This window comes from Patiria miniata, unplaced genomic scaffold (assembly GCF_015706575.1).
Source record: "Patiria miniata isolate m_02_andy unplaced genomic scaffold, ASM1570657v1 HiC_scaffold_1, whole genome shotgun sequence".
NCBI classification, from domain to species: domain Eukaryota; kingdom Metazoa; phylum Echinodermata; class Asteroidea; order Valvatida; family Asterinidae; genus Patiria; species Patiria miniata.
Genome location: NW_024037047.1, coordinates 30,882,309 through 30,908,162, shown reverse-complemented (window position 1 = coordinate 30,908,162; position 25,854 = coordinate 30,882,309). Strand labels below are relative to the sequence as shown.

Here is a 25,854-nt window from a genome sequence, read left to right as displayed (position 1 = left end):
GAGGCACCTTGTTCACTCCCAGGCGTATGTACATGCATCGGTCAAGGATACTCTCAGGAGCACCCTGAAACAATCACCAGGAAAAATAATGAAAACAAGAACATACAGTCTTGAATTTCTATACACCCAAGGACAATGCTTTGTCAATAATTTGCTGTTTAGCAGCCGGGGTGAGAGGCACCTTGTTCACACTGAGGCGTATGTCAGTGCACCGGTCGAGGATACTCTCAGGGGCACCCTGAAACAATCACCAGGAAAAACAATGAGAACAAGAACATGCAGTCGTGAATTTCTATACGACCGAGGACAATGCTTTGTGTTTCCCTTTGTCCCTGTAATATAACACTCTCCAATAGACTAAGCACATAACCATACGATGGAAGACCGTTTTCAACAAAAGACCCAATGCTCGAGGACTGAAAGGATCTTTTGTTCTCCCTTTGTGTGTCGGTCCTCTATCATCAAGCCATACACGTACACACTTATTTCAAGTCTTGAAAGGAAGCAATGACAAGACATTTGGCTTTGTGGTGCCACTTTTACAGATTTAACTAAGATTAGATCTTACAGCCAATCAGAGAAGGCCCAACAGGTCTAACGAGATATTTCGTCCGAATGTAACTTTGCCAACTATAAAACTGAAGCACAAATCAAGTTGGTTTCAACCGAGGAGATCCAGTGTGTAGGTTTCGGAAGGACAACTGAAACTTGTCTCAGCAAGTGACTTGGATGGTTTGATAGGAGTACGTTAAACCAACGCGGGATGAGAGAGCCTCAGAAACGAGGAATTCCTGTGATCCACAGCGACCATCCGGTGAGGAAGGGCATTGGATGGGAATGAATCATCACTGGCTCAACAAACCTTATAATTTGTTTAGTTTGCCCAAGAACGAAGGTGAAAAGAAAAACAGCAGGCAGCAAGGACCAATGAGGTTTTGTAGCTTTGCATGAGCCTATCTGAAGATTTTATGGCTTTGGAGTAGTGTAACGGTAGGTAGAGGGATCTTTGAGTTGGGGGACGTTTGGGCAGAAAAGGAAGCGAGGCAAGACATAATTGGCTTTAGGGATAGGTTAAACAAGGTCATTCTCATGGGCAACTTAGAAGCAATCAATTGAATAGGAAGCAAAGGCAACCTTCTGGATGGACAAACTACATTTTTCAGATGGTTTTTGGAAATTCCTGAGTTTATGTAAAATGTAAGTTCTCAAATCGTTCTGTTCTTTGAGGCATCCCGGAATTCACAGCCTGAACACTGCCTGCTGTGACAAGGCCCACACAGGTACCGAACCATTGGTTTTATAGGGGATAGAAGGAGGGTAGTGTAGGGTGTATTATACAGGGCGAGTTAAAAAAAAAAAGCGAAACCCAAACGTCAGGACTATTGTTTTAGTGAAGTTCTGCGTATAGCACTTTCAAAATCCAGGATATGAAAGCCCAATTCATAAGCTTTCTTTTGGTACAAGAATCATTAAAATCACTCATGTTCTTTTCAAGTTACGGAGTTTTAAACACAAACACCGTTTTAAAGTTCTGTACCCGGATCACAAAAAAAATGTGTGCCTACTTTCAAAACGAAAACAATTCACACACATCCCTATGTGATTTGTTTTCGTTCTGCTGAAAGAACGCTCATCTTTTTTTTGTTGGTCCGTGGACAGAACTTTTAAACTGTAGTTGTGTTTAAAATTCCATAACTTGAAAATAACTTGAAAGATTTGAATGATTCTTGTACTAAAAGAAAGCTTATGAATTGGGCTTTCATATCCTAGACATTGAAAGTGCTACACATTTGAACGTCACTAAAACAACAGTCGGGACATTTGGGTTTCATTTCTTTTACTCACCCTGAATGAGCTGAAGAATGTGAGGGAATAGAAGAGGATGGAGAAGTGTGTGGTATCATGGCCTTACAGGTACTAAACTGATGGTTTGTTTTTACTAGTAGCAAATTGAAACAATCAATCTAGGAAGGCCACAAGCATGGCATATGGGAGGTGTCAATCCTTAATGTTCGGAGACGTCAAAACTTTGGACCCAGACTTTTGGAGATGACTCACCTTGACAAACATCTTATTGCCCCCAGCCGATCTGGTGATCTTGGTGGGTGTGCAGTAGCAGCTCATGGATTTCCGGTCTCGGCTGAACTCCAAGGTGAACTCCTTCTTATACTGGGAGGTGATGGCCAGGTTGCAGGCGTTGGACAGCTTGTGCTTGTCCAGGCCCGTCAGGTCTGTGCCGAAGACGTTCATCTTCTCCACGAGGACCGTCAGGGCGGTCTCGGTGGCCTCGCCGACCTTCTCATAGACGTTCTTGGTCTTGGGGTTAGGATAGTGGGGAGAGTTTGATTTAATTTCAAATTTACAATTATTAATACAGGTTTTGAAAGCTTTGCATGGCTCGTTCAGATTAGGTCGTATGTTATTGCCACGTCAGTGCAACAAGGTCGAATCTCCTAAAATGACATCAACGCAAAACGCGAGTTTCAAACGCCAATGTCAAAAGGTCGTATCTCACTTAAAATAACCCGGATGTACACGCAAAGTCAATGGACGTCGAGATACGACCTTGTTGCACAGAGCGTATTCGCGCGAGATACGACTTTGTTGCAGAATCCAGTTACGACCTTGTTGCACTGACGTCACGATATGTAACAAATGAGGGCACTGTAAAACCGTTTTCTGGGTTCAAACATTAGAAATATGTTTATTTAAGATTTTTTTAAATTTTACTTCAATCTAAGACTTTACATGGTGTGTCCAGGTTAGGTCATATTTTTGTAACAAATGAGAACACTGTAACACTGATATTAGAAATACCGGTATGCTTATTGATGAAATTTTGTAATTTTACTTACATGTAGATCTAAAGATTAGAGATTGTAAAATTTATTTTTTCAAATTAAAGCTTTACCTAAACTTGGATTCATGCCAGTTTATACCCAAAAATGGCCCCTTTACATTGGCCTCATTTGCTCACAATATGGCTTTTGGCTAAATTCTGGTGCTTACATTTTGATGGTGGTTTATACAAACCAGATTATAAAGTTACCAGACTTTTTCTGCCTGTACTCTGTTCAAGCCTCAGAAACGAGGAATTCATAGAATCCTCAACCGCAACCGCAAAACGGTTTGCAATCAGATGGGAATTAATCATCATAGGCTTCTGGTCACAATCTCGCTTAAAAGGGATTTACTTTAGGTAACTGTTTCCCAAATCTGTAACCGATTTTTGCAACATTTGATGGTTTGGGGACTGTTTAGACTCTGTGCACAATGGTTACCAGGGGATAGTTGGGAAGACCACTGGGATAGACATTCGAACGCATTTCTGATGGCCCCTGACGTTCGTATGTAAACGCTATGGGTTTGCGAACGATTACGAGTATGCAGTGTGTCTCTCCCATTGGAGCTCTCGAAATGTTGACAATGTGCCATCTGCTGTTCAAGCACAGAGGCTGCAATACTTTGTAATACTCCATGTAAAAATTGCATACAGCCTCAATCCTCCAAAATCCTCCATTATTTCCTGAATGTGGTCCTTGGAGGGGTGACCACTGCCTGAATCCTGCAAAAATCCTCCAGCAATCACTGTCAATGTTGAGAGAGAGCCAGTGACATCCTGGAGCAGTGCGGAGGATTTCAAGTATAATCTAGGCCCAATTTGTGCACGGCTGAGCATAAACAACATAAAGTCCGGCCCAAGACCTTGACACAATGCATCCTCCAAAATTAGCCACACATTTTTGTCATATAGCCTCAATCCTGCAAAATCCTCCATTTTGCAAAGAGGATTTCGGAGGTTTTGGGAAGGTTAGGGTTAAATAAGATGTGGTATGATGTTCCAAGTTTGTTTCAAGTACGAAGGACGGATCTAACTGGATTTGACATCAATTCAGTTATTACTGTACCTCATTGTAGTCAATGCTGGACTCATTACAGAGTGCACATATGGTGGCCAGTTCCTGTAGGGCCTCGAAACTAGCCAGGTTGGCCTTGCTGCCATTCATGTGTCTGGAAAACAGAAAGGAATACAGCGAGAGAGTCAACAAAAATGGAAACCCAAATGGCAGGACCAATCTTTTAATGAAGTTCTGCATGTAGCACTTTCAAAATCTAGGATATGAAAGCCGAATTAATAAGCTTTCTTTTAGTACAAAAATCATTCAAATTACTCATGTACTTTTCAAGTTACAGAATTTTAAACACAACCACCGTTTTAAAGTTCTGTCCACAGACCACACAACACGTAATTGTTTTTTTAGCAAAACGAACACAGTTCACATAAGGATGTGTGTGAATTGTTTTCATTTTGCTGAAAGAACACACACCTTATTTGTAGATCCGTGGACAGAACTTTAAAATGGTACATTGACGATGATGCAAGAATTAGGGAAGAGTTCAAACATACCCCTACCATGACATTTTTACCAATTTCACAAAAACAAACTAGTTTAATGAACCTGACATGGAAAATCGTAAGTTGAACAGGAAATTAAAACTCATAATATAGTGACATGATAAAAAAAAGAAAATCATTTCCTGATCATGTATCTCTGGTGGCTAGAAAAATTTAAAATATCAATGGCCACTTCTTTCTTTCAATTTCGTCTACCGTTTTTTTTGGTCAAGAAAGTTCCTGGTCGAGATGTTGATATCCAGTACAAGGCCAAAAAAAAAAAAACATTCGGTCTCTGGTCAGACCAAAGTTCCGGAATTGACGCGGGGACGCGGCTTTTTTTTTTTTTTTTTGCTTTTTTTTTTTTCTTCAAGCTTGGATTGTACAGACAAGGTGGGGTACTATTTTGCTTTTTTGGTGTCCTCATGTACATTGGTGTCCTCCATAATTTGCCTTGGTGCTCTCGATCATTTGCCTTGGTGCAATTTCCCATTCCTTGGTGCTCTTTGATAAAAAAAATTGAGGAGGTGCGGCAATAGAGGGCGCTGTTGGAGCTACCGCGGAACATTTTGGAAAAAAAAAAAGATTGACGCGCATGATTAAAATCGACGCACGCGCTGACCAGAGACCGACTTTATTTATTTTTTTGGCCTAACCTAGGTCTAAATTTAGGTATGGCCGAATATAAACAACACAAGGTGCAGCTCCAGACCTTGACACAATGTACCGTATCCTCTAAAACCAGGCATGCAACTGGGAATTTTTAAAAAAACAAGGAAACTCCAAACCACACAAGATTTTGTACAGTGTTCTTCAACTTGTTATGGCATTCATGAGAAGTAAAATACGAGGAAATCAGCGGATCCAAGGAAACGTTGCATGCCTATAAAAGTAAAACCAATGGGCAATTACATTTTACAGGCACACAGCCTAAATCCTCCAAAATCCTCCAAAATCCTCCAAAAGTGCCTGGTTGATTTTGATGGATGTTGGAGGGTTATTGCATTCATGAGAAGTAAAATACGAGGAAATCAGCGGATCGAGGAAAAGTTGCATGCCTATAAAACCAATGGACAATTACATGTACCGGTAACAGGCACACAGCCTCAATCATCCAAAATCCTTCAAAATCCCACGGTTGATTTTGATGGATTGAGGAGGGTTAGGGTTAAGACTTATCGTTCTAAAAGTAACATCAAAAGTCTTTTCCAGCAAGTACATCAGCCTCAGATATCAAGGTCCCAAAGTCTTCAGAATGTTCAGATGGATGCGAGGATCATCACGGGCCGTGATGTATGATGCCAAGTCATTAACCCTTGCATTCTTGTCAAATGGCAACCGCGTTTACGCCACAGTCTAAACAGTCATTACAAATACAGTCTGGGGCAACATTCCTTAGCGAAGAGACAAAAATGTGCTACATGCAACATATGGTATGTCTGTGCATTAGTGGATCCTGCAGTTCAACATTTTGGAGTCAGGGATCGCTCTGATGTTTCCCCAAATGTGAGGCTTGAAGATGTTGTATAACATTCAACTGGTTTTCAAAAGTGACAAGTGGCTTATTTTTTAACAATTTTATTAAAAACCATCCATCCGCAAAAAAAAATCCAACTAACAAAATACTCTTGCAGTGCAATATAAAAAATGAGCTGTACTTATTTCTCAATTATACTTGAACTTAATTAATTTAAATGAACTTGAAGTCAATTAACGAACTTGAAGTTAATTTCCTTTTTTGAAGTGTCCTTAACCAAAACAATACAGTAAGACCTGCAAATACAGTGGAACGTCGCTATAACGAACACCGTGGGATCCACAGAAATTGTTTGTAATAGCGATCGTTCGGTATAGCAATTTTCACACAGTCATTGGTGGCGCCCTCTTTTGATCATTGTTATTGTGTAGTTGCATACAAACCACGCGCGGAGTCGCAAAACGTGTCCATTCATATTTTCTATTCCGTAGCAAAACTTCACCAAGTACGTACGCCCTGGTAGTTACTGAAAGACGCCTTCGAACACGTGCGACTATTGAATCATGTAATTACACAGGGTTTTTTTAGCTTACATTGGTGGCTTTTTCCTACTATTCGCTGGGGAAATAATAGCCATTTGTCGCTCTTCTGTTGACATTTCCAACAACAATATTCGGTATGTTTTGTACACAAAAATTGGGAGCCAAGGCTGATGTTCGGTATAGCCGAACGTTCGGCATAGCAGTGTTCAGTGTAGCGACGTTCCACTGTAGTTGTCTTTGTCATCCTCTCCATTCAAAACTTCAAATACATCTCTGGTTTTTGTTGAATATGGATACATTTAGGACCGCAGAGCTCAGAGTTTTTCACTTCAATAGTTTCAATGTACTGGTTTTACCAAGGTCCAAAACTGTGCCACATTAGGGCCCATCTCGATTCATATCTGGGACGAGTTCCAGTCAAGTTGCGGGAAGAATCGTTCACTTTTTCTAGGGGAATTTTCATTAGCAACTGCTCGACTCACCAATACTAATAACTTCATTGCAGGAAGATTGCAGGGAAGTTGTTCAGAATACTCCAACTTATACCCGATACAATGTCCCCAACTTTTCAGGAACTCGTCCCGTATATGAATTGAGACAGGCCTTTACAACAAAGCGTTGGGTTATGGTGGAATCAGGAAGGTTCCTATCCGTGCTTAGGAAGTTATGGTTAATTAATGCACTCTGTTTTGTTAGAAAATGATGGAATTACAAGGGAAAAGGGGTTGATTTCTTGGGTACTTACACTTCGCCCTTTGGTTCGTATGTGACTCCGCTGACTTCAAATTCATGGAAGCTAACCTTGTCACCTTGTACCTTGTCCATGACAAATGTCTACGTGTTAAGAAAAATGAAAAGCTTGTTATGACGATTACTCAAATGGGTACAACATTGTTTTGGTTAATCTCACATGCCCTCAATGCAAGTTTGGGGCTTAAAACACTGCTTGGCTTTGCATCTGCCTCAGAACGAGGAATTATGGAAATCTTCAGCATGTTCCAAGGAACAAGGTCGGATAGGAAGTTCATCATAGGCTGCAAGCACATCAACCACTTAAGACATTTTTAAGGACTATGTGAAACAATAACCTGGTTTTCACAAACTAACACTCCACGCATACTGAAATTTGTATTCTTGTGGAGACATTTCTTTGTTCTCATGTAGTAAAGTTTTCGAGTTTGAAAGTGAAGTTTCAAAATGCTCTTATTTTAACCAGAATTAATTTCCTTGGCTGAAATTCGGACTTAATATCCCTTTTCTAAAACTCTTCCATTTGCGACAAATCAACACACCTTGGAAATTCCTACTTTTTGAGTAAAATCTATATATCTATTTCGTGAAAATCTCGTGGAGACGTATTCATCTATAGAAATTGCCCTGTGGAGACGTACATGTATACAATCTTTTGTTCCCTATTGTGTGCACGTCTCCAGAGGGCACGGTATATCAGATCACTTGCGCGTGAGTTTCAGTTCGTGGTGCCGACAACGATGTGTTTATCAAGGTTGAGACGGCCCACAGCTGGAAATGAAGTCAGGATTCGGAGAATGACTCCAGCAAGGAATTTTCAAAATGGGGGCCACTTACTCTACTGACAGACATCTGATTGGTTGTGAGGGTTCCTGTCTTATCAGAGCAGATGACTGACGTACAGCCGAGGGTTTCAACAGAGGGCAGGCTTCTAACAATGGCATTCTTCTTAGCCATACGACGGGTACCTAACGGTTGAGGATACAAAAAGAAAGTCATTATTTTCATCATCAAAATGTGCGAGTACCAGTACAGTAGTTATTTGCTGACGATGAGAACAGATAGTGGCATTTACTTTCACTTTGAGCAATTTTCCAGTTAGGCCTTTTTATTTTTAGCACAATCTGTTACTTATTAATGAGTTAACTTCCCAATGTCCAAGGGACACAGATGATAACCGTCTACACACAAAATACAGCACACGAACAAGATAATAAACTCTTACATGTTAAATGATCTTTAACCCTAACGTACCTGAATCCATCAAAATCCACACCCCTGTTTTGGAGGATTTTGGCAGATTCAGGATACCTCCAAATTGAAAAAGTTGGGGGATTTTGATGGATTCAGCACAGTAAGCCTAGCGTTACTCCAGGATTTTGATGGATTCAGGATACCTCCATATTGAGCAGTTGGGGGCCTTTGATGGATTCAGGATCGCAACAGATTTACTCCCGCCTAACTGGTGGATTCTGATGGACTTACTGGCCACCAACAATTTTTTTTGCATGGCAAAATTGATGGATTTTGCCAGATTCAGGATACTTTCTAGTAAAAATACCCAAGGGGTTAGGGTTAAGGAAATGTTAGAGAATATGGTGCTTATACAGCGCTTTATATCAAAGATCTTGTGGCGCTTCACAATTATTACCCCTTGTTACAACTGGTAATGTAGTAACCAACAAATAACGTATCACCAACCGATAATGTCACAAAAATTGACCGATTTTGTATCACTAACCGATAATGTAACAAATATTGACAGATAGTGTAGTCAGGCATGCAACTTGGAGTTAAGACAAAACAAGCAAATTTCCAAACCACACAAGACTTTGTACAGTGTTTTTCAATTTGCAATGGCATTCATTAGAAGTAAAAAAAACCAAGGAAATCAGCGGATCCGAGAAAAAGTTGCAGGGCTGTAGAATGTACTACACTATCACCCATCTTGCGCAAACTTCATTGGCTACCAATCCAGTACCGCATCCATTACACAGTTCTCCTTCTTACTTTCAAAGCTCTTCATGGTTTAGCCCCACTGTATCTGAAGGAAATGGTTCAACATCGTCAACTGAGACCAGGTCTGAGGTCGTCGTCATCCAATATACTGTTTGTCCCGAAGACTCGTTTGGCGACCTACGGAGACCGTGCATTTTCCAGCTCTGCACCACGTCTCTGGAACTCGTTACCAGACGAGTTAAGGGCAATACACCAATTATCTCTCTTCACACGCCAACTTAAGACCCACCTCTTCAATTAGTTTCTTTCTCACACACAATGACCTCTACCTTCACACACACTGACTTTTCACTGACCGGCGCCTTTGAATGACTATTATTGTCAGATACTGTGCGCCTTACAAATGCTTTGTTGTTATTATCAGTCAATTGCTGTTACATTATCGGTTAGTGATACAGTATCGGTCAATTTGTGTGACATTATCGGTTGGTGATGCATTATTCGTTGGTTACTACTTTATCAGTTGTAACACCCTGTTCATTAGGCCATGAGAACATTTTCCTATGTATCAGCTCAAGATTTATACTCCTGGGTGGAGAGAGGCAACTGTAGTAAAGTGTCTTGCCCAAGAACATAAACACTATGTAGGACGGCACATCAATCAAACACAGTAACCACTGGACCACAGTGCCCCAAGATGGCCACTCTATGCAAAGGCTCTATAGAGCTGAGCAACTGGGGGCCCAATTACAAGGCAAAAGCATCTCACAAGCTACCTGAATGAACTCACCAGCTAACATGGCCACTCTATGCAAAGGCTCTATAGAGCTGAGCAACTGGGGGCCCAATTACAAGGCAAAAGCATCTCACAAGCTACCTGAATGAACTTACCAGCTAACGCAGACTGATTTAGGACTTACCGAGGGCCAGGCACGTGGTGATGACTGTAGGCAGGCCTTCTGGGATAGCTGCGACGGCCAGAGCCACGGCAATCTTGAAGTAGTAGATGGCGCCCCGCACCCAGGAACCACCGTGAGAGGGGTCGGAGAAGTGGCCAATGTTGATGGCCCAGACGGCAACGCAGATGATGGAGATCACCTGAAACAAAGTAATTGAAGAAGTTGCTGGAGGTGCTTGAGCGGCTTCTTAAATCTCTACTTTGTCTTGGGCTTTGACTTCAGAATTTTTGTTTTCTTCTTAGAGTTTTAGACTCCTGCCGATGGGCTCCGTTTACAAGTTCCCCCTCAAATGTACAAAAGGAAGAGTTGGGAGAGACCACAGGGACAGACATTCGAAAAATACTGCGAAAGTTGCCCGACACTTACGCAAAGACGCTATGGCTTTGCGCAAATTCAGAATAGAATTAGTTGTGCGAACCAGTACGCGAATGCATTGTGCAGAGATGCCAACATTCAAAATTGAAAAAGACACCTGCTGAAAACAAGACATAACATAAAACCTGTTGAAAAATCGAAAAAAATGTCACAGCGACATATGTTGCAGAATGCACATTTTTCCCCACGAACAGATTTCACAACAAAATCCCACTTTTTGCTGTACTCATCTTTAAACTTCTGGTGAAGTGAAGCCATCGTTGTTTGTTCTTTGATCCGCAAAATGAAAACACTACAACGTTCAATTGCCACAGAAAAATGTTCAATTCACCGCCCCCCAGGGCACGCGCAAACTGTTGGGGCAATTTTGGTTTTACTGTCCGTAACTGGTTTCCAACCTACTTCCATGTATTGCCTATGTGTACACTTGGGAAACCAGACTATTATTTATTACGCCCAATTGGGCTCTTTTACTTTAAGTGAGGACGTTTTTGTGCCCACACTACATGTCGGCGCTCTTTCATGCACTAAAAATCGCACACCCAATAGTCTGATACCAAATTCCCATTTTATTAATACACGCTATGCAAAAATAGGAGTCAAGATACTACCCGGTACATGTAATACAAATTGTGCAAACATTATTTTATTCATGTAAAATCTTGGAAAATCGTAGAAAATCATATAAGGATCGTACAATCATAATCAGGGTGAACAAATCTTATAAATTACGCCTAAATCGTAAATGTTGGCATCTCTGATCGTGTGCCCGCACTGGAACTCTCAAAAGTAGTAAAAAAGCACCCTCTCTGTTTCGCACAAGGAGCTCAAAATATTAGGCAAACTTGAGTGTATTTTGGAGCCACGGATAAAGTCGTTGCTGGAATGAAGCCACGGCTTATAAGAAAAAAATTTGAAATTGGGAAGAGTTGTGACAACGTACTACATGAAGTACATTTTCCTTCAAATTTAATAGAAGAAACAATTTTTTTGTGGGGGGGGGGGGGGTGGGGCACAGAACGTGCATGTACACATCAGCCTCAGAACGAGGAATTATGAGCATCTTCAGGATGTTCCAAAGAGGAACAACATCGGACGGGAAGTTCATCATAGGCTGCCATGCACTAAGGTCACAAAACAAGGAACATAAACAAGGAACATAAACAAGGACTAGAAACAAAACAAACATGGATATAAATTCGGGATATGTACTTGTACATGTACTGGCATCGCTTTACAACAATCATGCTATTGTTTGCATATGTCCAAGCTCGAACAGTTTACATGTGCAAGTCCTTAGTTGTATTCCTCATTACGTTACACATGATCGTGTATTTTGTTGAGGCATTATTGCAAGAAGATAATATTCACCAAACACGTAATATTTCTTGCCGTAGATAGAGGGTTGCAATAACACTATGTGATGACCCATAAATCTACCAATTGTTGCCCTTCTGAAACTGATCCTAATTCTCGGAGTTGAAATCACAGACCTAACAAAGTCAATTCACGAGTCAAATCACCAGTTAAAGGGAATATACAACATTTGCAAACATCCAAAAATAAAACTACCAAGTTTTTACGAAATACCTTAGTAGGATGTTGGTAAATGACAGTCTAAAGCATCCTGTAAAATTATGGCACCTGGTGTGAAGTCATTTTCAAGAAAATGGTGTTTTTGTATACATTTCCAACAGTGGTCGGCCACTGTTGGAAAAACCTAACTATTTTTCAACTACTGCTCCAAATTTACCTTTTTTTCAGTCCAAATTTTGTTTGCTATTGGTTACGTGTTCATGAACGGGTGGTGCAGGCCAGCTAGACCGGTTCCCTTACCTTACAATTTTCCGGCAGCTATAAATTGATTCATTTCATCTTTAGTGGAGTCCGGGAACCAGACTACTTGACAATTTATGTTTTTCTTTGTTTTTTCAGCATTTTCGAACACAAAACTTCAAACATGCATCAGTGTAGAATATTTGATCTATTATACTAACCCCTCAAATAGTTCATTTCTGAAAATTACAGCAAAAGCCAATGATGTACGTTCCCTTTAACATGGCCACAAGCAACAGGGAATGAAATATAATCAGGGAATGTCTTTGTCACAATCCACTACAGTAGCTGGTCACCACCAGTGTTGTCGTCAAGTCCAGTCGCAAGTAAATCACATAAATCACAAGTCCTTTTCACAAGCCCAGTCACAAGTAACAGTGGACGAACAATAACACTGGAATGCCTTAGTCATCGTTCACCTGAACAGCTCATGAATTGACTTTTAAGACTGCATGACTTGTGACGGACTTTGTGATTGACTTGTGATTGACTTGTGAATGACTTGTGACTGACTTGGGACTGACTTGTGACTGACTTGTGATTGACTTGTGATTGACTTGTGATTGACTTGTGACTGACTTGTGACTGACTTGTGACTGACTTGTGACTGACTTGTGATTGACTTGTGATTGACTTGTGATTGACTTGTGATCGACTTGTGATCGACTTGTGACTGACTTGTGACTGACTTGTGACTGACTTGTGACTGAATTGTGATTGACTTGTGACTGGCCTGTGACTGACCTGTGACTGACCTGTGACTGACCGGTGACTGACTTGTGCTTGACTTGTGATTGACTTGTGACTGACTTGTGTCTGACTTGTGATTGACTTGTGCTTGACTTGTGATTGACTTGTGACTGACTTGTGACTGACTTGTGATTGACTTGTGCTTGACTTGTGATTGACTTGTGACTGACTTGTGTCTGACTTGTGATTGACTTGTGATTGACTTGTGATTGACTTGTGACTGACTTGTGACTGACTTGTGATGGACATGTGACTGACTTGTGATTGACTCATGAGTACTCGACAAGAATACTACTCTCAGTCTCTAGCCCAGAATACCCGGTACATACCTTAGACAGCTGTTCTCCAAACTCGTCCAATTTCTGCTGCAGGGGGGTTCGCTCAGTCTCAGTCTCAACCATCTCTGTCCGAATCTTGCCTGAAATGAACACATAAAAGAAAGAGATAAACAGTCAGAACTAACATTGTGAGCTGAAACTTCATCAAGTTAGTTGTTCATCACCCTTCTTTAGATTTTGAGCACTTTTTTTGCTTCAAACGAACATAATGCACAAAATACAAATGATGGTCGCTACCTTTAAAGCAATATAATTTGTTTTCAGGGCACCATATGACTTGGCATCAGAAACATCTATGGCTCCACATTCAACCAAAGATTCCACACTTCAGTACATGACAAGATTAAACTTCAACTTGCCTATAGATGAATTATAACATTCCCCCATATCAAAACTTGCAGTGAATTTAGTGGTAGGTCAATTTTGTCTTCTAGGAATATAATATACAGTTACTTTTTTTTAAATTAATGACAATCTACCAGACCGTGTGTGTTATACCAGCCCAGTCTACCGGTACATCTTGATATCAACATTCTGCCAGATTCTTTTCTGCAGACACAACACAACGCCCCTTTAATGCGAAATCTCAAGTGACAAGACGGCGCCTTTAAGCATTCATCCCCATAGAAACCCCACCGCGATTATCAAAGCGATTCACCTTCAGACTCCTCTTTGCATACGTACAAACTGTACAAGTCTCCGCGATGCATTCACAAGAGCACCTGTTTCTCATTTTCGACGCTGCCAATTGTAATTATGATCGGTTTACACATTTGCAAGCCATTATTGACTCAGCTTACGGCCGACAGCAACGGCAAATGTTTGCATTGAATTCCCGACAAAGGAAAAAAGAAAAAAAAAAAATCCTTAATAAGATTCTGACGCCATTTGGTGCTACTGATGTCAAACGATTACGTCCCCGTGATGTCTGGCTAATATTTCTGTCACAGCACATCACATGAATATCTTCTAAATGTTCTGATGGGGTTTGTCCTTTACTGACGGTTGTGTTTTTTATAAACACCCATACTCAGTGTTGTCCAAGGGCATGGGAGAAAAAAATTCAGAAGATTACTCAGGTGGGACTCGAACCCATGACCTCCTTTAACCCTAACTCCCTAGGCATTTTTTGCTAGGATGCAACCTCAATCCTGCAAAATCCTCCAACTGCCTCAAATTGCATACTGCCTCAATCCTGCGAAATCCTCTAGCAATACATGTAGCAGTCAATACCGGTATGTTGAGGCATAGCCAGTGGCATGCTGGAGCAGTGCGGAGGATTTCAAGTATAATGTAGGCCTAAATTTATGCTCACGGCTGAGCATAAACAACACAAGGTTCGGCCCAAGACCTTGACACAGTGCATCCTCCAAAATCAGCCACAATAGTATCAATCCTGCAAAATCCTCCATTTTGCAAAGAGGATTTTGGAGGATTTAATCTTTTCTTACTCTTGTATGCCAAGTCTTAACATTTTTTACTTTGTGCTTGCATTATTTTAAATCCTTGGGATCCACAGACTTTATGTTCTAGCTCCTTCCAAGATTTCAACGACACCTCAATGCGCTTCAAAAACCAAAAATATATGTGTGTGTATGCAGCTTACAATTGTCCAAATTCCATTTTAAGGGTGAGACAATTGTTTGGTGTTAATATACATGAGACAATACTACCTTCCTGGTAGTCTGATTGGACTAAATCTGAAGTACACATATGGAATGCAGTGCTGTTATATACACACTTAAATATTTAAATTAATTGACCTTATATCAGGTGTCATACTGACAAAAACTCATTAGTCGTTCTCTGACTCAACATGTGTACCGGTAGCAGTGATGCAGACTACATGTATATCAAGTCTATGCAGTTAGCATTCTATTGCACCCATTATGTACAATACATGTACATAGAGTTAATGAATCTGATAAGAAGCTGATATTCCTGTAATGCAGTTACTATCTCAAACCAGGAGATACCCCTGTGATATATTTACTACTCATTATCTCATGACAGAGCATGCACATACGTGTACAAATGTATAGACTCTTTTATATTAGAACCAACAGAGTGGTGTGTTTGGTCGGTCAACAGAAGAGCTCAGCAGACAGGGAGAAACTTCCTAACATCCTGACTTTTAAAACATTCCTTGCAGTCCTCAATCTTCAAGACGTAATTCCATGTTGCCGAAACTTCTGGTGAAATCGCGTCAACCATCATACAAGGCACAATGTGCCCAATGCAAAAAAAAATATTTACCAAAATGAATGCACATGTACATGTACTCCTTGAAAAGACAGCAAAATTTGAGCACAATTTGATTCATCATCACTAATTTCAAATTTTCAATCTTTAAAAACCTTAAGTTTCCTTATCAAGTAATGAAATGCACGTGTGTACACGTACATGTACTGCATATTTAGAAAAATTTACCATGTCAAAACATCAAACAATAAAATTCAACTTTGACAAACAGGCGCGGATCCAGGGGTGGGCCGCGGGGGCACGTGCCCCCCGTCAAATTGAGTCCACAAAAAAAAAAAATGAATAAAACAGGAGGGAAAAAGAGGTGGAGGTGAGAGAAATGGAGGGAAGGAGGAGGGCAACCTTCTAACAAAAATGCCGGCGCCGATATTAAACATCAGCGGCCTGCAAACATTGTGTAGTGGCCGTATGACACAGGGAACTCGAGTAGCTTCGAAGTAAACCGCGATCCCACCGTACGTATCCATACATAACCCTGCATGGTAGGCCTATATGGATTATGAAATGCGATTCATATGAGCGTACGCACCGGTACGAAAAACACGCACGTGTGACGGCCGATGTGCTGTGTTTAGCGCGATGAGCGCGACATACACGTTGAACCACGGATCAGATCCGTGGTTGAACGCTGCTCTTTGGACCACACTATTGGTCAAGGGGTGTGTTTTCGTATAACAATTTGCCAGCATTTCTTCCACGCACTTCCAAGGAGTCCAAAACATGTCCGTTTCAGTAAAAAATGTCTGTAGAAAATCTTATCTTATTGATAAACTGAAAATTTATACTTGACATACAAAACATCTGAAAGCATCCTTGCAAAAGTTTACAAACTAAGTCTATACAATTCCGTTTCAAAAATGCACGAAAACAATTATGCAAACGAAAATGGTTATCAAGTGAAAAACAGAAGAAACTTAAAAGGCTTGTTAAAGCAAGAGTATACATGTATATTAAACCAATGAAAAAAATCCTTATTTAACTTAAAACATTTTGCTCAAATAACTCAGGGAAAGAGGGGCCAGATATCGCCTCAGATTGCACCACAGAGCATCCAATTATCAAAAATTTTCCCGGGGCCCTTAAGCGGGCCCCAGACCCCACGCCGACAGATATTGCGCTCTGCATTATTAGTCCTCGGGGCAGATCTCCCGATGCATCCTTAAAACAGTTTACAATCTAAGACTATCCAATTCCTTTACAAAAATTAAATGCAAGAAATTGATTATGCAGTCGAAAATACTTGGTTATCAAGTGAAGAACAGAAGAAACTTAACTAGGCTTGTATTAAGAAATACAAGAGTACAATTTCAAACCAATGAACAAAAAATTTAAAAAAAACACATGGTGTTACCGCAAACCGAAGCGATAATGAAAAAAAAATCCTAATAATCTTCACAACATTTTGATGAAATGGGGCCAGGAATCGCCTCAGTTTGCACCACAGAACATCTATAGAATCAAAAATTTCCCGGGGCCCTTCAGTGGGCCCCGAACCCCACGCCGTAAGACACTGCTTCACGTTCGCATTAGTCCTTGGAGCTAATGCCTCAGCGCATCGCCCGTTGCAACAGTTTACAATCTAAGTCAATACAATTCCTCTTCTTCTTTTTTTTAAATACAATGCAACAAATTATGAAGACAAAAATACATGGTTTGCAACTTTGAAGTACACAGTACCTTTAAATTTGTAAAAACAAGAGTATATTGTAAAAAAATCCTTACAAGTTTATCAACTTTTGCACAAATAATTCAGGGGGAAAGGGGCCAGGAATCGCCTCAGATTGCATCACAGAGCATCTAGAATCAAAAATTTCCCGGGGCCCTTAAGCGGGCCCCGGACCCCACGCCGTAAGGGCTTCGCGCTCCGCTCTCGCATTAGTCCTCAGAACAAATGCTCTAAGATGTGCCCCCCGTCTAAAGAAATCCTGGATCCGCGCCTGACAAAGGTGACAAGGAATCATTCCTGACTTTAATGCAGCAGTTTGTCCAAAAAAAACTCAACAATGATTTGATCCCAAAAAGCATGGTAAGCGTATACTTTTACTTGTTGGCATCTTGTAAGCATATGTACTAAGCATTCTGTGCTCATCCGCTGGGTCGATTTCTATATATTAACGTTGTGGGCAAAGAAAGGTAATCATAAGCGTAGAATACTCTGGACAGCACAGCCCGGAAATTGGGCCCAGCGTTGTTTAATTGACCCTTGAGAGTTATTGACCATGGCCGTGGTATTCCCAGAATAATTGCTGCCAGTCTGGTCTCTACTTCAAATAAATACGAGGGGGGAGGGAGTATAATTGAGCGTGTTGACAATGTAAGGCAGATGCAGCAAGGATGGGTAGGGAGGACAGAGAATGCTGCATATCATCACGTACAGACAGATTTCAATGTACGTTAAAGAGATTCTCTGTATGTTTCTCTCCCTCTTACAATTACATATTTAAATTTCTGATGTGAAACGCTACAGGCTTTTTGTACACGTGCAAGTACAACGTGCACACCTGGCTTTTTTTTTTAATGAAGCCAACAATATGACGACGACCTCATAAATGAAAGCTGAAATAACTTATCATTGAAATTCCGACATGTGTGATTGTGAATTGTCTTTCCTACATGTACATGTAGTTTAAAGATTTTCAGAAGCAATCAGTTGTTTCCATACTGAGTTTTATGTTCAGTTGTTATAGTACATGTAAATCATTTACAGGTTTAGGGAAGCTGATCGATAATACATTCACGTTTCTAATCAAACAGTCAATACACTTAAAACTTGACCTACATAGTACAATGTCATTTATGTTTGAATCAATACGTCAATATCCAACGATTCTGTAATCCAGACTGTCACATCATCAGATCAATTGCTTGTCAGGGAAGACAGCAATGTCTGATTTCAAACTGATGGGCCAATAGTCAAGCCTTTTTAAACACTGTTTTTTAATAACCTAAAAGAGAGATTTTTGTGTAAATTTACATTTTTTGCAAGCTTCATACAAAAAAGAAACATAGGCCTACGTGATGTGATCAAGCTACCGGTAAATTAGTCGTTTGTCGACCATGGTCATTTTTTGTTTTTACAGATTTCAAAAGAGCACAATGTCAGCATTAATGCTGTGAAAACCGTATGCTGATACCATCTTTAGTTCAAAAATTATGGAAGTCGGAACACCAAGAGAGGTGATGAAGTGATGTGATGAAGTGGTCCTATTTTGGCCTGTACATGCAGATCTCCAAATGAAAATTACTGACAAACGACTCATTTAGCCTGGTCGCATCACATACATGTACATGTTCCCAACAAGAATTAAGTTCTGTGATTTTGCAAACAAACAAAACATCAATGTCTTTTTTTCAGGATCGTTTATCAAATTTGTTTAGGTGATTTCAATCCCCTCAAAATAAATTCTCCGTTTCCAAAGCTTATTGGTAAAAACACCAGATGCATTCAACCCAGCGCAAATTTGTTAAGCACTTTCCTAAAATTGAGCCCTACAAATAACCCAAGAGTTAGCGACAGTTCCTCCGTATCACAAATCATAATTCAATGCGAGAAAACGGTCGCTTTCAATCAAACTCCTCTTAAATCAAGATCCTCGTGACAGGAGTTGAGGCCCTTGCATGCGTAGCTCATCGGCACCCTTGATTGCGACAGTTGTCAATACGCAGACAGACCAGCTACTGCGGTGATTATACAACACCCAATCAGCCGACCGGCCGTCAGAATTCCCGCCAACGATCGATTCAACTAACCCAGCCTCAGAGGCCAAATCATACCAGGAGGCGTTAGCTGGCCGGGGATTAATGACTCTAGGGGCATACTGATAAGACCAAGCCGCCATCTTGAGTGACGTAACGTGATGGCAGTAATGTAGCAGTCTTTTAACATTGGCAACAGCTGATGAGAGGTTCTGAGGCCGCACGGCATGCAAACCGTGGGGTTTGAAGGGCAAGGATGACGGAATCCACAAGACAGCTGGACCAGTTTGTAAGGTTTTGACGACTGATAGATGGTACAATGTAGACTTAAGCAATTCGGGGATAGAGCTACTGGGCTTCAAGCAAGAAGTTAAAAAAGGATAGAAATATCTTTGTCCACGTTAAATTTCCCTCACAGGTTCTGTCCTCAAAGTTCATAAACAATAAAGGGAATGATCTATATATGTTCACTCTGAATCAATTTTTGTTGCAATTTCCAAGTGGCAGTCAATGAGCTGAGCTATCCAGTCTATTGTTGCCAATCTTCCAACATGTCTGCAGCATTTATTCATCAAAAGATGGTATTGAATATACCGGTACATGTAGACAAATCTGGCGGCAGCCATTTTCTGCGGTGGCGACAGGCTCGCGTGAGTTGCACTCGCGCCGTAAGCACGCACTTCGGGCTCCTTCGACCAAATACACCTCGGCTTTAAGAATGCGTGCAGCAGGCCCGTGAGAATGACACCAGAGCAATAAAAGTCGCCAGATTCCACTATACATGCTTTTTCAATACTGGTAGCCTGCTTATGCTTAGCAAACGTGCTGTGCTGAGAACATCTTCTGTGCTTAGCAGCTCCAGGACACTTGCCTTGGTTCACTGACCCTCAAGTCAAGGGTAACGTCCTGGGAAGGTTCAAAGGTCAACGTCAGCAAAAATCAGTCGAGAACCAGAACGCACAAGAGACATATTTCGCATGACACTTTGGCTGGTTATGTTTTTACTTGACCAATATCTGCTGTGCTTAGTGGATTTTTGTGCTTAGGTCACTGACCACCAGGGGCTGGGCAGTGTCCTTAGAAGGTTAAAACTTCCACATCAGATCCTGGATCCAATCAAGGAACTTTTGTCTCCATTTGTAACCGTGGACTATCTAATGTACCGGTACATGCACGCATCCTTCAAGCCATCAGTAAGGTCAAAGTTTCACGAGGAAATCTATCAACTGCATCAGATTTCAAGCTCAGCTACCCTGCACTTATCAGCCTCATCAGTGTTTGTTTTATCCTCCGCATCCATTAGGAGGCTTATCAAGGAACTCCAGATTCATCTCTTTTTTTTTGTCAGAGGCAGGTGACAAGTACGACTTGCGTCACTTCTCCAGGAAAACAGACACGGAAATGATATACCCGGAGTCAGGACGAAACAAGAGAGTTGTGTTAATTGAAGGTCCCAGATAACATATGTATTAAAGATGACTTTTATGTAGCTGGGAGATGGACGTCATTCATATGCAATCAGATTTCAGGAAAAGTTGACAACAACTCCAAAGAAGCCTTCGTTAGCTCTAACAGTTTATGATGCCAGCCATTTTGAGACGACGCTGCTCTCAAATCAAATATTCAAACATTTCCTTGGACCTACACACATATGTTTAGAAAATTCCATAAGAAAGTTCCTTCCGAATTTGGCATAGACTCGAGTCGTAAGTCCATGAATTGTCCAAAGATTAGTAGCAACGGTCGAAACATTCGCGCAGAAACTGTTGCTCGGATTTGTATTCACACTGCGTTTTTGCCACAACTGTGCGCAGGGTTTCAACGTCTCTGCCTTGTTTCCCTTTGCACTTTTTCAGTACAGCGAAAGTGAGGATTTTTTTGCGTCACAGAGTTCGGCATTAGACAGACATGGGCAAAGAATTTCAATTGTTGCCTTTCAACAAACACTTGAAAATTAGTTGCCTGGGTGATTTCGACGATCCACTTGTTGGAGTAGACGAATCCCAAGTCGATGTTCTCCTCAGCTTTTTCCTCTTCTTCGACCCCAACCACAGGGTCAGATTTATGTTGTTTTTCTTGTTTTGGGGGGGTTTTGCACTTGAACCCAAGACTTAACCAATTTGCGCATCCTAAAAAACTTCACAAAATTCATCTGAAAGTTGACACTGAACACGCACAATATCTCTAACGCAATTCTTAAAAGATGACTTATTAACCATCTTCCTTTGCCAATTACAAAAGCTTCCTGAACGTACCATGTTGCAAGCGTGAACATGCGTACAAACCAACCAGTATCCTGCACTTTAGAGTCCAGAGTCCACCTCCCTCCAAAGACCAGTGAACCTAAGGAAGGTATAGCAAGAAGCTTCCCCACGACCCGCAGAGTTTTATTACCCAAGCCTCTTCTGTTTTCCTTTAAGAATCATCAATCATTCTTGAAACTCATCCTCCCATTTCTCAAAGGATGGTTGAGACGCTCAGGAGGACCTCCTCAATCAAATGATAGAGGAGGAAACTGAGAGAAGCAATGCTCAATGCAGAAGTTTGATGCAGCATGGCTCTCCATACTAATTGGACAGAGCCACTTTATGTTTTAGCATGGTTGGGAGGCAACCAGTTTGATGTAAAAAGATATTTTTTCAAGAGCTTAAGGATATAAACTTGCTCCAAGTGCCAAAAAAAATAATTTTCAACAATATCTGCCAGGTATTTTAGAAAGCACAGAGTGATCAACTGGCCCTACATGTGGCTAGCTGCGTATGCTTAACCAGTTCGCGCCGGGATTATTTTGACAAGAACGGAACGAGGCGCAGGATTACTTTTCACTCGACCTCAAGCTAGGCGGGTTGAAGCCATCACCCTCAGGCAGCACACTCATATTTCCGGCCTCGCTCGCTGCGAGCGGGTCGCTGACAGATATTTCCGGCCTTGCTCTCTGCGTGTTTATCCATCATCCGTTCCAAATACCGCAAAACCTTTGCGTGTATACACGTCATCCGGTGGTAAATGTATTATGTATACATATATCATTCTGAGTAACTTCACGCAATGTTTCCGAAATGCGATGGTTGCCATCAGTGCAGAATCATTTTACAAAACGTAATATTCCATTTCTAAGATTCATTCAATTTTCACTACTATGTAGACATTTTTTGTGAATATTACTGAAATCATGTTTTCAGTGTATATATTTCAGAGTATAACAACAATCCCAACCCCATCCTCATACAACGTACAGAAATCATGCAATCATCCATCCCCAAATGTGAATCAAATTTCAATAGAGATAAATGACTCCCAGGCGAAAGCCTCTGAAGGAGCCTGGACATACATGTACATGTATTTGCAATTACAAGTGGACATGATAGTTGGATAACGCATGCTCATGTTTGCATAAAGACAAGTGCCTGCTTGCCTCGCTCCTAGGATACTCCCAAGCACCCAAGGCAAACGGAAGAAAAGCAACTTATTTTTTTTCTTCTTTCTTTTTGATGAGTCCACTTACCTATCTCTGTGTTCAGGCCGGTGCCAACGACAATGCCAACACATTTTCCCGATGCGATGTTTGTACCCTGGGGACAAGAAGGAAGGAGACAAAATGAGACGAAATGAGACAAGAGTCGAGAGTCGAGAGTCCAATTTAAAACCAATATCTATATGTGCATCATACAACACAGGGCTTGCATCATTGTACGTGTTCTACCAGGTACATGTACCGGTACATAACCCCCGAGGACCAACACACAAAGGGAGAACTACAGATCCTTTCACTCCTCAGGAGTTGGGTCTTTTGTTGGAAATGGTCCTCTTGTAGTAAGTTTGTGTGCTTAGTCTATGGGAGAGTGTTATATTACAGGGACAAAGGGAAACACAAAGCATTGTCCTCAAAAGTACAGTAAAACAAGAGTGGGTACATTAAATTGTGTGTTACAATGCCCATTGAAAATCTCGCCAAGTGCAACTTCAGCGCTTGCGCTCTCGTCATTTCTTACACAGTGTTCCCAAGTGAGGTACTGTTTCATCTAAATTGAACTGGAAAGTTTTCATGAAAAAAACATGTATTTCAGATATTTTGTTCACCGAGAAATGTCCAGACAAGGATGATTGTAAAAACTACTTAGTTTCTTTTAGTGCCAGCTGTACTAAGAACACAGACAAGTGACTCAACTCCAAAACCACTGAGATGCAGGAAACTTACCGAGAAGAGCAAGTTCTTCTTGTCTTGGTTGACGGCTCTAGTGTCAGGGATGGTATCCGTGTGCTTCATTACACTCACACTCTCACCTATAAATGTAAGCAAGAGAAAAGGTAACAAATTGTCAGAGACGGGTGGACCAGACTAATGACGAGATTCTGCATGAGAGTATATCCGCATCTGAATTTACTTGGCTTCGACAGGAAATTACACATGAGTCTATGAGAAGCGGCTACAGCCACTTCGCATAGACTTGTGTGTAATTGCAAGCCATATCGGCAGCCGCTTCCCATAGACTAGTGTGTAATTGCAAGTCGTAGCGGTCTAGCCATGTCATTCAGACTTGGCCTGTGTATTGTGTTGTTACACCTGTTTGAGACTGGCTTTCAAGAGTTGCACCAAAACAAAAAGAATGAGAAGGGACTAAGGTTAAACCTTAGACAGGCATTACCCCTAACCCACCTCACTCCTCCAAAATCCTCCTGGCGGTTTTGGAGGATTCTAGAGGATTGAGGATGAATGGTGATGGAATCAAATGAGGATTCTGGAGGATTGAGGATGAATGGTGATTGAAGCACATGAGGATTTTGGAGGATTGAGGATGAATGGTGATTGAAGCACAAGAGGATTTTGGAGGATTGAGGATGAATGCATTTTGAGGCAGGACTGTCTGATGATTTTGAAGGATTTGGCGTTGGTTATCCTTCATTTAAACACGAGTGCAAAATTTTGGGATGAGGAGGATTTTGGAGGATTGAGGATAAAGGCATTTTGAGGCAGGACTGTCTGACAATTTTGAAAAATTTAGGCGGAGTTGCAAAATTTTGGAGAATTGAGGATAGTTGTAAGCAACAAGGGCCTAGGGGGTTAGGGTTAACTTTTCAATGACTAGATGATTTGGGAACAAATGACACTGTTATATCGTGAGCTTGGATACTGTATTTCCATCGGTCTAGGACGGCCACGTGTCTGGACACTAAAAATGCATGTCACACACTGAGGGTGGTATCGCACTGCATTCATTGCGCGCATTGCGCGCGTGTGTGGAACCTGCCGGAGCGCTAGCTTTGCCCAATGAGAGCTACAACGTCAAACGCTAAGTCTCATGTCCAGCAGAACATCAAAGCCTTCAGCTATCAAAGGTTACATCGCAGTGAGTTAATTTATTTCTCAGACAGTAAGTTACAACCACTTATTTTCTGAGTTGTTGGCACGATATAACAAAACAATTGTTGGCTGCCGTGATGTGGGATATGCCGTTTTTAACCACCTTCAGGGCGCATAACACCCTGGGCTTCACCTCGGGTGCTTTGCGCCCCTCGGGTGTTAAAAATGTCACATCCCACATCACAGCCGTCAACAATTGTTAAACATTCAATTTTTGACATAGTCGCATCTACATCATTTTGTACTTGTTATAAATATCAAATTCATTATAATTTTAGAATAAATTTAATTTGCCACAAATGAGGAACTCCAGACTGAAACGAATGTAATTCGCTCTTTTCACACTCCACCATTGGGCATGCAGAGCCTCGATCTGGCAACTTTACACAATAAAAACAGCCGGTTCAGTGATCTGAACCCCGACACGGGAATCACTGAACCGGCTATATTTATTGTGTAAAGTTGCCAGATCGAGGCTCTGCATGCCCATGGTGGAAGTGTGAAAAGAGCGAATTGATCTTTTTGCACAACATGAGTTTCACAAAACGACTCTGAAGGACATTTTCCCCACTTATTAGTTTTTCATTTGCATACTCGGCACTCCACTTTGACACAGCGTGGGTACAAAGTACAAATTGACAGTTTCTATCGATTTCCATTGTGCAAGATATTTTACAGGCCTGTACATGTAGCTCTGGCCATTTTGTACTCATTTTGCCAGATGAGGTCACATTGTTTCCAGCGCCTCCAGGTACAAAAACTCATCACATTCTGCATTCTTCCCCTTGGCACGCTGCATCATTTGATATGTCTGATACACACCAACTGTCACTGCGTAACGTCATTTTCAAATTGAATTTTATGAATGTGATCCAACCGATGTAACTTGCTTGACAATTTAAGGCTCCTTACAAGCCTGCCTTGAAGATACGGTACATGTACAGTTGTAGCTTGATAGATTGCCACAGGGCAGCAAAATACCGTACCAACATACATGTACATGTACATGTATATATATTATATACACTGCCTGACTGTTATTCCTTCACAGTACAGTCGAATCTCGTTAGTACAAACTCTGTTAATACAAAATTCTGGTTATAACAAACATAAAGCCTTAGTCCCGACTGCGCATTTATGTGCACAATGAAT

At 41.1% G+C, this 25,854-nt stretch overlaps 1 protein-coding gene across 3 annotated transcripts in view; it reads right to left on the bottom strand.

Moving 5' to 3' along the window:
* Positions 1-25,854, bottom strand: part of LOC119728738 (calcium-transporting ATPase sarcoplasmic/endoplasmic reticulum type-like) — a 99,891-nt gene that overhangs the window by 24,982 nt on the left and 49,055 nt on the right. For 2 of the 3 annotated variants that reach the window (XM_038201116.1, XM_038201098.1), the window contains exons 8-15: positions 23,539-23,624; positions 22,846-22,912; positions 13,374-13,462; positions 10,045-10,222; positions 8,003-8,133; positions 7,161-7,249; positions 3,909-4,011; positions 2,059-2,316 (exon numbers count right to left, since the gene is read on the bottom strand). In XM_038201116.1, the coding sequence (XP_038057044.1) occupies positions 2,059-2,316; positions 3,909-4,011; positions 7,161-7,249; positions 8,003-8,133; positions 10,045-10,222; positions 13,374-13,462; positions 22,846-22,912; positions 23,539-23,624 (1,001 nt within the window). Of the gene's footprint in view, positions 1-151; positions 239-2,058; positions 2,317-3,908; positions 4,012-7,160; positions 7,250-8,002; positions 8,134-10,044; positions 10,223-13,373; positions 13,463-22,845; positions 22,913-23,538; positions 23,625-25,854 lie in introns of all 3 variants that reach the window. The other variant, XM_038201106.1, reaches the window with a different exon arrangement.